Raw genomic sequence first — 13,444 nt, forward strand, 5'->3', positions numbered from 1 at the left:
CAAAGTTTAAAAAAGCAGAATTTCATTGCATGTTAATTCTGAAAAACAGTGAATTAAAAAAAAGGAAGAACTTCTGGTTATTGTTCTTCAATTGGTAATTTAATTACCGACAAGTTTAATCTCAGATGTTTAATCTCTTTATGTTAAATTTGAGTCCACTGTTGTCAGTAAACATGCACTTTACTGCACTGGACAGACAGTGTACTTACCTATTCAAAAAAGGACCATGTGTTTTCCACAAAATCTTGAGTTTAGTTAAAACTACGTGCTTTATGTGCAACTCTTGGGCAGCAGTGTCCCAATTACACAAAAACATTCAGGAATGTGACTGATCATATGAAGGATAAATACCATTACGCTGCATTGCACTTCCTGTGTTAAATTTGCACTTGAAATTTAATTTAGTATAGTTATATAAAGGTAGTAAATTGTGAAGATTTGAAAGTCAAGAGTATCATTAAATAGATCTTTTTACACCTAAACTAATATGCAGCGATGATTATGTTACTGTTTTGCGCACCCCCCGCACCCCCCCGAGAAAAACACACACACACACACACCACAGCACTGGAAAGAACTTTGTGTACAGATAAAATGCATTGTTTATTACTCAATATAAAGAATAACTTTCTGTAATATACAAAAAAAAACCAGCAGCAGCAAAAAGATTTTTGTGACGCACAGCTTGCTAACAAGATGATAAGCCCTTTCTCCATCCCACTCTGCTGCCACTGGAGCCGACAGCCCTCCCATTCACTCTAATGCAGCAAATAAAATGATCATCAAACGATTCATGTGGGTGGACATATATAATAATAAGACGACAACACTTAGACTGACTTTTCTTGTTTACCTTTCTGCCTGTCATTAACTGATTTTAAATGTTATTCGAATCATATGCAATTGTGTTGCTGCCCAGTTACTGTACATTATCTCACTTGCAATATGTGCTTTCTTGTACAGGAAACCAACACAAAAGCATGCAGTGTTATGGCACAGAGGATTCTAGAGAGGCCACAGTGAATCTGTTCGGAATAATCTGTCATTAACTAACTAAAACTGCCACATTGAATACAGACACTTAATGAACAGTGCTGTAGTAAAACTGGTTCAAATATTTTTAGCAGCTGGTGGTATAGCACATAGTTACAGAAAGTGGATACAAGTGACAGGAGGTGTTCCTGTATATCTCATCAAGGGATAATCCAATGTTTACTGCTCTTTTTTCTAACCTATATAAAAAAAATTCAAAAGGGAACTGTGGGAAAAAAAAAAAAAAAGGATCAGAGCAAAGCACTTTTCATGTATCCCAACAGACAGAGGCTCTGGCTGAAAAGCATCTGCATCTGCGTCCAGGTTTCTTCCAGAGGCCCCAACACTTTGGATGCTTCTTCCATCAGTGTTGATTCTTGGGAAATCAATTTAAGGTGCAACTGTGAACAGAACAACATGGTTGTTGATCAACAAAGAGATCCTGTATTTGTGTTTCAGAATTACAGCACAAGACGCACACACAGTAAACATTTCATTTTACAACATAGAGGGTTATGAAACACAATAAAAGCATCAAGGCAACTAGGTAAAAAGGCTTGTTTGTTAACAGATGTTAATCTTTCACACGAATTGTCATGACTGGAATTGAGTGTTGGTTTTCACATCATCAAAAAAGGTAAGTGGTGACACATTATATGGTGTGCAGGACGGACATACAACCTGGCTTTAAATTCACTGCAGACTGTATATTCAGTGAGGATCTCTGGAGAACAAGAACAGCTTTACCCTTTAGATCCTACATATCTGTCGGTATCTGTATCCTTTTAAACAATGGCAATGATTGTGCCTGTTAAATCTTTTTTTAAAAAAAATCACGAAAAGACACAACATCAAAAACATTCATTGTCTTTATGATCCTTACCTACTGATCTGTCTGTCTTTCTGAGCACTTATTATTAGCATTAAGTTTTTTATTTTTAAGCGCAAACTACCTTTTGTTTTAAGACATTTGTCATGGTTACAACCATGTCTCTGGTTTGCTTTGGTCACTGGAAACACAGTATGTTAATAACTGACACACTAGAAATACTCCACTATGAAAGAATAATGAAAAATGCCAATTCATTTTTATGCTCCTTGCATGATGCATAAATCATTTTACCTGCAGTCTGTAATAATTCTTTATGCAGTTTCTAAGAAATGTGCAGAAGCCACATCAGGATAGATACAGATGGCTTCCTTTCACAGACAGTCTGTTCTTAAATTACTTTTTTCTCCCAGAGCTGTGAGATGTGAGTGTTTGGTATTTAGGGCTATGTGTTGATTGGACTTTAAGCTGTACGTAGGATATTCATTTATTTTAAGCTGGATCAATAAATAAAGGAAAAGTAAAAGGTGGTCACAGCATGGTTTATTCTGAAGAACAAAATGTGAATTCTGACTGCGATATTATAACACTTGCTGAATATACAACCGCTAAACCTGGTGCATGAATAATTAGGTTACATTTCTTGACGTGAAAGGTTTTACATTGAAAACTAAATAAATCTTGAATGAATAACTAGTCTTAATTTAATTATTTAATTAAACAACGATTCATTACAATTTGTTTGTATGCAAGACAATTGGGATATCATATCTGTCCATTAATATGCTAATGCCCATTTTAATTGGAAAAGGGCTTAAGTGCACAAATAAAGATACAAAAAAACCAAAAAAAACAATGAAGAATAATTTAATTTGAGGAGTCTTTGAACCCTCGGTACTTCTCCACCAGAAAGGCTGGAACAAAATCAGGCAAACTCAAAAGTAGACAAATTAATTCAGAAGAGGTGCCCACTAAGAAACACAACTCTGGAACCTGGGAATATAACTGGTTGAGCAAAAAAACTTAATGAAAAAAATAATAATTCACCCGCAAAATCTATTTAGTGGCATAATGCCAATTTTTGGTATTTATGAAGCACTTTAAAAAAATACCCATTACTGACAATCTGCAGGTCACTGTCCGTCAGTGCCATAGCCTTCACTCAGAGTGCTTTAAAAACCAAGTGATTTGCAGATGTAGAAAATCCAAAAAGGCAGGTGCCCAGGACAGCTTAAAAGCTTAGGCGCTGTGGTGGTGTTGGTGGGTAATATCTTCAGTCTGAAACTTAACCCTTTGCACCTCTTACTAAATGATAGCAAAACACTCAAAATGATGACTTTTCATAACCTTTTAAACAAGCGTTAATTCCAAATAGTTCAGCAAGTTTACCTACCAGCACATCGGACCACTTTTCTGCTAATTTATTATCGACCAATTAACAGTCTGTACAAATGTAATCACATTTTGCCATTTGAACATATACATTGCATAAAGTGTAGTTTGTATTGAGAATTTAAAATGTTTTATTTAACCACGTCTACATTGTAGTAACTCTTGCAGCAGTCAAAGTGGTTCAATTCAAATGCGGAACGGAAATCTAAAATTCCAAACACACAGGGCTGTCTTTAGAGGTTTGAACCAGGCAAGCATAAATGGGTCAAACAGCCTCATTTTAGTCCTAACTTTTCTTACACTCTTCTTGTATTGCACCTTGGAGTAAATGTTATAAAGCAGATACCCAGAACAATTGAAAACATATAACACATTATTTTGAACAAGGGGCAGTGGTAATTCTTTCACCATTTGTTTGACTGTCTCAAGAGTTTAAAATCTAAAATACTTAAAATGGACATTGTAATTATAATTTACATTCTGATTACATACATGCAATAGGCTCCTCTAGTTTAATTGTGAGGAAGTGAGGGGGGGAAGTCAGTGTTCCCCAGGCTTCAGTGCAGAGTGCTCTTCACCTACGAGCTTCAGTGCACAACGCTGGTCTTTTCAGAGACAGTTCTCGCTGCAATACAGTACTTAGAAAAGACTTCAACATTTTCAGAAACATGTGCTCATAACAAAACAAATCCCAAAATGAATTAAGATACATAGATTCCATTTGAGGTATTTATTCTTAAATGTACTTTGAAGTACATTTGGCTAAATGGCTCTGTCTGTGGAACAATAGTCTTTAGAAATGCAAACAAATGTGTACCTATTGCTCTCCCAATTTGAATCCTTTTATTAAGATAAAAACAGCATTGTGCTTATCAGGACTGTCGTCTGTCATTGTAGGCATGTGTGTGTTCAATAAACTGAAATGTTAACAGTCAGGGCTTATTTGACAAATTTAAAAAGAAACCAAATAATGCTTAATAGGGCTGCTATGCTTAAAGTGAAAATCAATTTTTAAATAGATTCCTTTCATCATTATATACATTGAGATAAACACTGGATAATCTATGAAATATTTACATTTTTGTAATGTGCATAGTTTGTAACATTATTTAAGTTTATCAATGAAACTGCACCAAATGCCTTGCCTTGCTAGTTACAGTATTTCTGCCAAAGACAAGCAGTGGGCGTGCTCTTCTTTTCCTGCTTTAGTGTGAACTAGTATCTGATTTGCTGGTCCCATCCTGACTACCAGCGAATCCGTTTTGAAAATGCTTTACTCTGTCTATTTGATGTAAACAAAAAGCGCACTGCCTTGAATCCAGAGCAGGACGACAGGATTGTATTCCTGGTAAACAGCCTGTAAATAAACTGTGCACATTGAAGAAAACTGACCGTGTATAGTTTGTGCTTCTTTAGAGTTTCAAAATGAACTGTTAAACCTTGGAATAATACTGTTTATGCCGGTACTCCTACTGTACCACGCGTAAAGCTATATTACAGTTAATTTCCCCTCGCATTCCATTGTTGTGCTTTTACTGAACGGCAATGATATTAAAATAGTGTAAAGCCATAAATATTTGTAAGCCTTTTATTACGTGCTTTTCACATAAAAAAACAAACAAAAACAATGCAAACATTTGGCACGAATTTCAAATTCCACTAATGCATACTTTGTTTATTGTCACCGACATTAATGTCACCGACATTTCTGGAGAAAAATAGGTTTCATGGGTGCGATTCGCCAAAAATCCGTCGGTGGGTTGGGGGGGCAAAAATGTCTGTGGGCTGTACATAGATTTTTTTTTTTTCTTCGAACAATTATATTTTGTGTGCCTAATTAATCGATTGCTATTTGGAGGCTTAACTGATAGCCCGATGTTCAAGTTCTAGGAAAACATTTTTCAGTTTCAGTCCCACCCAGGGAGTAGTTCACTAAATTGTCAACCACTGTGCAAACAGACTGTAGAGTCTCTCATAGGGAAGCAGGCTAACCTATCAGAGATGCCCTTCTTTGCTATGCAGAGATCGCATACCTGAGGATCAACCTGCTTCAGGATCAAGTTCTATTGCCTGAACACGCTTGCTTCTTGGGGCACATTTTTTACATGCATCTTCAAAACAGCACTATCTGGAAATACCTTTAGAAACAAAGCAAGGTAGGCTTGGGCCAGGTCAAAATCACGTTTGGAGTCCAGAATGCTGCCAATCATTCTGAGGAAGCTCTGCATCACATCCAGGGAGCCGCCACCTTCAGGGGCTAGACTTCGCAACTCCGTTTCAATACGGGAGGGTCCCATCTCCTTTAAGAGCCTCACTGTAGAGGAATCTAAAAAAGAAAATTAAAAAAAGACCATTAGGTGCAATCTCTACACAGATAACATGGATAGAAAAAAAAAAAAACACAGAAACAATGTGTGTGACAAATGCAGTATGTACTTAAGGTTGTGCCACTCACTTATAAGATGTGCACAAAGCTTGAAGATCAAGTGCAAAAGGGAATGTGTGCTGAATACCAATCATTCAGCCCTTGCTCTCTATATGAGGATGCACTTTCTTTAAGTCAGCTTAGATAATGTGATCAGGGAGAAAAGGTGTGTTGTGAAAACAGCAGGAAAGCAGGGCTCATTTTAGTAAAATAACCTTTCAGTTATGAACACAGACCTTGGTTTAAAAGGCCAAAATGTAGTATGCCACCACATTAATCATGGGTGCTACCTAGAACATCAATTATTTCAAAAAGTGCTGTGGCCTGTATTTTACATTTACCAAGAGGTTACACTCCTTTGAATTGATCTTTCCTCATTTATCACTTACAGTTGTTGCTGACTAAGGCATCCTCGAGTTGCATGTAGAAATCAGATTTCTGTGCCAGTACTCCAAGATTTACAATTTTTGACTACAAGATTAAAAAAAAAAAAAAAAAAAAAAAAAAAAAAAAAAAAAATTAAAAAAACAATCTTAAATTTCAGATAAAATGATTAACCTACAAACCCATCCTATTGGTGACTATATAAATGGAATAGAAGCAATATATTGGCAGAGTTACAAAACAACATACAGCATGCTATTTTATTGCAATAAACGTCAAATATGATGCAAATCCTATAGGATCATATCTCTGTTCAGGTTGTTATGCATTTTATTGTAGGTGTCACATACTGTACACTACCTTGAAACATATATGTTTTCTGTCCATTAAGGATCTATTCTCTTACAGATGTTGTGTACCTACCCAGCTACTCTTTACAAACAAATTCAAAACTACTTACCGCTCATCTATTCTGATTTGCAAACATGTTCCTCACCTGCTCTTCAGCATTCTGATCCTCAGACACAGCAAAGCGGGGAACAAGACCGGGCAGGGTAGGAATGAAGAACGGGGCAGATTTGGGCACCTTCGGGGGCTCCTTGGGCTTGTTTCTTTTCTGGCAATTCATAGGGTTACAAATGTCCACTGTTAATTGTAAGCCCAGTACATGCTTCAGGACATTATAAAAAATACAATTTAATCAAGACACCAAGTAGCTGGTGATACTTTTAAAAGTCAGTTTTAGCCAAGTTTCAATAAGGTCAGTTTCTGATTTGTCTGTCTAGTGAGTGTCCCTCATCAGAACACCTTTTCATAATATATAACTTACATATGTTAACACCAAGACTTGGAAACTGTTTTGAGACTTCCAGAAACCATGCCAGGATCGAGAAAGAAATAAAATAAAAATGATGCTCAGGTGTCTGAGCAAGGGATTGTCATTTTAAAAACACAGTCGTTTCAGCAGCACAATATTACTTCCCAGGATATGTGGGAATGATATTCATTTTGCATGAAAGGTTTAAATAAAAAAGGTAAGGTCACATGGTTGTGTTGCAGACAATAAGGCAGCTCTGAATATTTTCTTTTTGGTTGTTAAACAGTGTTCTGTGCAAAAGTAAAAAGTAATTACCCTTATTTCTTAGGGTTTGTTGCCTTTTGAGTGGGGGGGGGGGGGGAAGCAATTGGTCCCATAGCACCAAAACTGTATGTAGTATGCAATGGTCCACATTTACAAACTCTTAAATAGTCTGTAACGTACTGTACAGCAAGTCTTCATATAAATACCTTGATGACATCCAAATTGAGGAGGTTTTTCCATCTCGAGTCTGGCAGTAAAGACAGTGTCACCAACTGCTCTCCCAGCTGCTCTGGGGATTCATATTGGATCATCTCATCACTGGGCTCCTCGTCATCTTCGGGGCTGTCCAAATCTGAACAGAGGGAGAGAGATTCACAGACCAAAACTTTCTCAAACTTAACACCAAAATCTCTGAAGCTTATTTCAGTCATGTCTTGTAAATCCTGATGAAGGTGAATGGCACAGAAATGTTGATTGTTCACTTTATAATCGATGTGCAGGAAAAAAAATGTTACACATATTTTGATGAACAATCGGAGTGTGGAGACCCTTTTTTCAACATTTCAATTGAATGAAATAAAACAAGGTCACCACGTTCACAGGAATGCAAACAGTTATTTGAATTATGTTACTTTATAACTTCACTTGGTATTACTTTTTACCAATAAGGATTAAATAAATCTGCAGAATGTTGGGCAGAATAAGACCATTAAGAGGATATCTGCCATTCAATATTCGTATACAATGTGTCCCAAAGCTGATAATGACACTTAATGATTTCCAAGTTTTAACCTTAGTTCCCTGGCAGCTTTATAATCATGACACTGCATTGTTCTAATCTAATAAATCTTGAGTGAAATGGCATATTTTACAATGTATTATATCAAATGTGAAGTCATTATTTAATTACAAGACCCAAAGATTTTCTCCCTGCAGTGCAATTACCTTCTGCAGGACAAGTTCCAGGAAGTGTCACCACTGGGGGCTCATAATCAGAAGGCAAGGGGCGCAGGGAAACCAGATTAAACAGCGTGTTGTTGGACCTTTAATAAAATAAAAACACAATTCAAATGAACTGTATAATACAAGTTTATTGTATGTAATAATTAATACACCAATTCACTGGGACTTGAGATATTATCAAGAAGGGAGTTAAAGGTTATTAACAAAAACACAAATAAAATGTGCAGCTTCTGATATATGCCCTTCTACCTTTTACCACTCAAGCAGCATGGGTCACATCAACCTTGAGTCCATCGAACAGATGTTATTGTCTGCTGCAAATGTAAGCACACTTTCCAGGGTGTTGGGTATTCAGTGTTCTGCATTAAATTACTGCTATATTATTTCATGTTCCTGTCCTAGGGTTATCACACTTTATTGGAATAAAAAAGATTAACTGTCGATATTAAAACATGTATTGCTTAATTAACTGGATTGTACTGCGTTATTAGTCCATTAGTGCCACCTTGCGGATTACTTGGGTATGCCATTTTAATCAAACTCAGCCATGTAAAATCACTAAAACTACAATATTATATCATGTGCAGAGAGGATATTGTTATTGCTATACATTAGAAGAGAAAAAAAACAAAACCATAAGCATGAAAGAAAAGAAGAAAAGCCTTACCACAGATAAATTCCCAGATCGTCTACGTGCGATGAGACCAGGAAATCTCCAGTAGGTGACATTGTGATGCTCACAGCTGCTGAATCTAACAAAAAGCAGTCTACAAGGCTGCAGTGAAGGAAAACAAGCGAGAGTGCTTGGATGTAAATACAGCTATCAGCATCATGAATAAGTAGGCCACCCTGACCTACATCCACTGTAAGCACAGCAACCATCCCTGTTGTTCTAATATGTGCTAGCTTGTGTAACCTGTTATAGGTCTAAAGAAGGTTTTGTTTAATAAATCAGCAACTGTCAATATAGGTGAAAGATCCCGAGTGTGGCCTCTTGGGGGAGTTAAAGAAGCTGCATTTATGTAAATGTAGTTACACACTCACACACACACACACAATACAACACTTACCAGCCAGATGGAAGATCCCATGTCCTAATAGTGCAGTCCATTGAGGCAGTTACTAACCATCGACTGTCCGGACTAAAGGACTGAAAATTGCAATAAATAAATACATACATAAATAAATAAATAAAACGCACAAACAAAGTTAAGTACAAAAATAAAACAGGGTGTATTACCATATCATTGATTTGTCCTCGATGTCCTGAAAACTTTCTAACTATCTTTCTTGTTTCAATGTCCATAATATTAATACTGAAGTCATCCAGAGAAATGGCCAACATTCCACTGTAAACAAAACAAAAACATTGACAAGAAATGTCAGAATACACACCAAAATCAACACCACCAAATAGCAGCTAACATCCGTTTACTTACTAGTCAATCTCTCGGTGTCTAAGTACAACAATAACGTTATACAAGACGGAACCCCAAGCCAGACATTGCAAAAGTGGTAAAAATAAAAGTGCAACTTAATAAATTAAAATACCTGCATGAAAATTCTCAGATCAGAAGCAAGTGTAAATATACAGTACCAGGCAAAAGTTTGAGTACACTTGCTGAAAACTAGGTTTTTTTCATAATTGACAATGTTTTACGCCGTATACGTTTCTGTAAATACTTGAAAATGAAAACACATATTACAATATACAAAACAAAAGGAGTATCAAAGCAATGTTCAAGAAAATTGAAAATTGTCTCTAAATCTTGGATTCCTCAAAATAGCCACCCTTTCCCTCAGCCTGACAAACACGAGGCATTCGGTTAACAAGTTTCAGCAGAAAATCACCCAGCATGTCTTCCCAGCTCTTCTGCAGCAATTCCCAGAGATGTAGGGCACTTGTGGGTAGCTTTGCTTTGACTCTTCAGTCCAGTTCGTCCCATACAAGCTCTATGAGACTGAGGTCTGGAGACTGGGCAGGCCAGGTCATTCGATTGAGTTGTCCCTCACTTTCCTTCTTCGCCAGATAGTTCTTGCACAACTTTGAGGTGTGTTTCGGGTCATTATCTTGCTGAAGAATGAAGAACTGTCCAACTAGCCGTAATCCTGATGGAATGGGACACATCTGAAGTATGCTATGATAGCCATGTTGGCTGAGCTTGCCATGGACTTGGTAAAGATCACCAACTCTGTCTCCAGCAAACTAACCCCAGACCATGACACTGCCTCCTCCATGCTTGACAGTGGGAACCACCCATGCAGAACTCATGCGCTCACCCTTTCTGCGTCTTACAAATACGACGGTTGGACCCATATATTTCAAATTTTGACTCAGCGGTCCATAAGACCGACTTCCACTCCTCAAACGTCCAGTTTCTGTGTTTTCTGGCCCAGGCAAGTCTCTTCCTCTTATTCTGCACTCTTAACAATGGTTTCTTTGCAGCAGTTCTTCTAGTTAGGCCAGCTTCATGCAATCTCCTCTGAACAGTTGATGTTGAAACATCTGTAGTTCTAGTAGCATTTAGCTGAGCTTGTATTTCAGTATTTTCGCCGGTTTTGCAGACTTGGGACTTGAACGAACTTGTTCTCTGATTCTGAGGTCACCCTTGGCCTGTCTGACCTTGTTCGGTCCTCATGAGAGCCAGTTTCTTCAAATCGTTTAATGGTCTTGGCCACAGCAGTTAGAGACACTAAAAGTTCTTGCGATTTGTCTTAAACATTGACCTTCACTTCTTAAAGTAATTACAGTCTTTTCTTTGCTTAACTGAGCGTATTTTGCCATTTTCTGCTCCCTTACATTCAGCAATGACAAACGTGTGCCTATGCTACCTATATTTATAGTAATCATGGAACCTCACCTGTTAACAATAACTGGTGACAAAAGGTTCATTAGGTAACATGCTAGTTAACTCAGAGAACATCTAACAAAGACACTTTTATACTTAGGCCAGTGTTCTAACACCGTGTTATACACATTACAGAGTTTTAACTGACTCGGGCTTCAGACTGAAATCCCAGTGCTTTGGGTGATCATTTCATTGAAATTGACAAGATTTACTTTTTCATTTAAAAATTACATTTTTTAATGCAATTCACTTATGATCCTCAGCTTATATAAGTACACGTATCATATAATGAAATATTAAGTGTTTATAGACAAGTTTATACAATTAAAAGCATAGATTATCATGAAAAACCTGGTTTCAAGCAGGTGTACTCAAACTTTTTACTGGTACTGTACATATTTTATCACATTTCGCAACCTGGCAGCCAGATTAGTTTGCTTCCAGTAAATGATTGAACACATTAAACAGATGTCTTTCTACAAAAAAAACACCAACTGCTTCAAAGATTAGAAATATTTCTGCTAAAGATTGCTCTGTCCAGTATAAGAAGGGGACATTTCATGTGTGTCTTGTTATTTTTACATTTATTTTGTTTGATCAAATGTTTTTTCAAAGAAATTAATAATATTCTACAATTTAGCACTTCCTGTTTTTCAAGCAAGCAATGAATTATTTAGAAACATTTGTTGTATAATAATTCTTGGAGAACATGATCAATTTTGAATGTGACAACGCTATTTTTTTCTGCTTTAATAAATATGTTTAAAACCATGAAAGATCTTGCAATACCTATTTTAGACTGAAATAAGCCATTTTTTACTGTGAAAAAAAAATATAGCCCTACAAATAAGTAATTATTATATTGTCAAAATGTTAAAGATTACTTCAGGGTGCTGTGACTCAAATGATGAGCCAGCAGTGCTGCTTTGTGCTGCTTGGATTTGGGAAATATGCTTCCCATTTTAGCACAATGACATCAGTTTCTGACTAAGCATCTTGATATCACTGAAGTGGTCATTTTGGAAAGGGTGTAAATGTTTGTAATAAGAAAAAGTGTGTTTTAGAAAGTTCTAGAAATGCGTTCGAGTTCATCTTTGCCCTTGCCCTATAATAACCCCATATCTTATATAACTTGTTTTTGTCACGTTTATATAAGTTGTTTTGGTTAGAATGTTCTAGAGAAAGGAATAGTTTATTCAGAGGGCCGAGCCTCGAGGGAGTGATCTGGCCAATTACTCTCTCGCATGCAAAAGCCTAACTTGGTAAGTTATAAAGGACGGGGTTCTCCTCTGCTCTGATGAGAGTCAGCCGTGAGGATTAGCGCGCAGTCCTGCTCGGTAATTTCTTGGAGACAGCTGCTTTCTCTTACCAGGGTCGAAGGGCTCTCCCGATCCGCTTGGAAGGGTAAGAATTAGTTCAGTTGCGTCTCATGGATTGTATTGATCTGTGATTAATATAATCTTTGTATGTAACCTTGTTGGGTTGTGTCCCGTTAGGGATATAGTTATTCGCAGTATAGCATCTGTGTATGTAACTGCGTGTGTGTGTGTGTGTGAAATAATAAAGGACCTTTTAAAATTACTCTGTGAAGTAATTGCCTTATTTACTTCCACATCAACTTCCTTTTAAATTTAAAGTAATTAAATTTCACACAACAATGTTATTGGTGACTGCCATGACTAATGTGCATATTTCATCATTTGTATCCCTAAATATGAGTTTCTGTAATAGTGCCAACACCAGTACAATATGAAATGTGATGCCTGGCTTGGTCTTAGCTGCAGAAACCCATTCAAATTAAGAGAAAATACTCCACATAGACATTTTTGAACATCGATGGACTATTCAGGAATACAACTATATTTAACCAGGAAGGGCATCACAAATCATTGGAGTGGTTGAATATACTGCATCACAGTACTGTGTGTAACAATAATCCGCAGCCAGTATGAAACTGTTCAGCTCACCTGTCTCTATGTAAAAGTATGGAAGCAGGAGAGGAACTCAGTGTAGCGGTGTGAACCAATTCCTTAGACTTGAACTTCCAAAACTTGATGAGTCTGTCTGCACCAGCACTGATAGTCAGCTGGTTTAGCCCATCTACAGCAACCCCTCGAACAGGACCTTCATGGGCTGAAGAACAAAGACAGTACACAAGGCAATGGTGCCGAAAGAAGAATTTGCACAGCACAGTTTAACTAGTTCCGCTTTGCAGAGATTTTAAAATGTTTGACATAGAATAAAAAATAGTAAAGTGGCTACATAGTCCAGCTTGACCTACAGATTAATTCAGTCTTAAATGGTACTAAAATGTTTCTACAATATAGCCAGTTACCCAAAATGGTAAAAAAAAAAAAAAAAAAGTTAATAAATGCAAGTCTTCTCATGGCATCCATGTTCAGGTTACAGTAAATTATCACTGTTCATGTTGAAACCAACTTACATTCAGATATTCTGTTAATTAGTTAGTTTATGTATTTCGAGCTGAA

General features: G+C 36.9%; 1 protein-coding gene across 1 annotated transcript in view; it reads right to left on the reverse strand.

Annotated features, from left to right (window-relative positions):
- Positions 1-585: 585 nt before the first annotated feature.
- The window catches only part of LOC121315929 (WD repeat-containing protein 36-like), a 46,843-nt gene continuing 33,984 nt past the window's right edge, over positions 586-13,444 (reverse strand). Inside the window, exons 14-23 of the mRNA XM_041250547.1 lie at positions 12,923-13,088; positions 9,347-9,455; positions 9,177-9,256; positions 8,774-8,881; positions 8,089-8,186; positions 7,350-7,495; positions 6,559-6,678; positions 6,068-6,149; positions 5,392-5,579; positions 586-1,433 (exon numbers count right to left, since the gene is read on the reverse strand). Coding sequence (XP_041106481.1) covers positions 1,284-1,433; positions 5,392-5,579; positions 6,068-6,149; positions 6,559-6,678; positions 7,350-7,495; positions 8,089-8,186; positions 8,774-8,881; positions 9,177-9,256; positions 9,347-9,455; positions 12,923-13,088 — 1,247 coding nt within the window. The 3' untranslated portion in view covers positions 586-1,283. The remainder of the gene's footprint in view (positions 1,434-5,391; positions 5,580-6,067; positions 6,150-6,558; positions 6,679-7,349; positions 7,496-8,088; positions 8,187-8,773; positions 8,882-9,176; positions 9,257-9,346; positions 9,456-12,922; positions 13,089-13,444) is intronic.

The sequence above is a fragment of the Polyodon spathula genome, chromosome 1, assembly GCF_017654505.1.
Source record: "Polyodon spathula isolate WHYD16114869_AA chromosome 1, ASM1765450v1, whole genome shotgun sequence".
In the NCBI taxonomy this organism is placed as follows: domain Eukaryota; kingdom Metazoa; phylum Chordata; class Actinopteri; order Acipenseriformes; family Polyodontidae; genus Polyodon; species Polyodon spathula.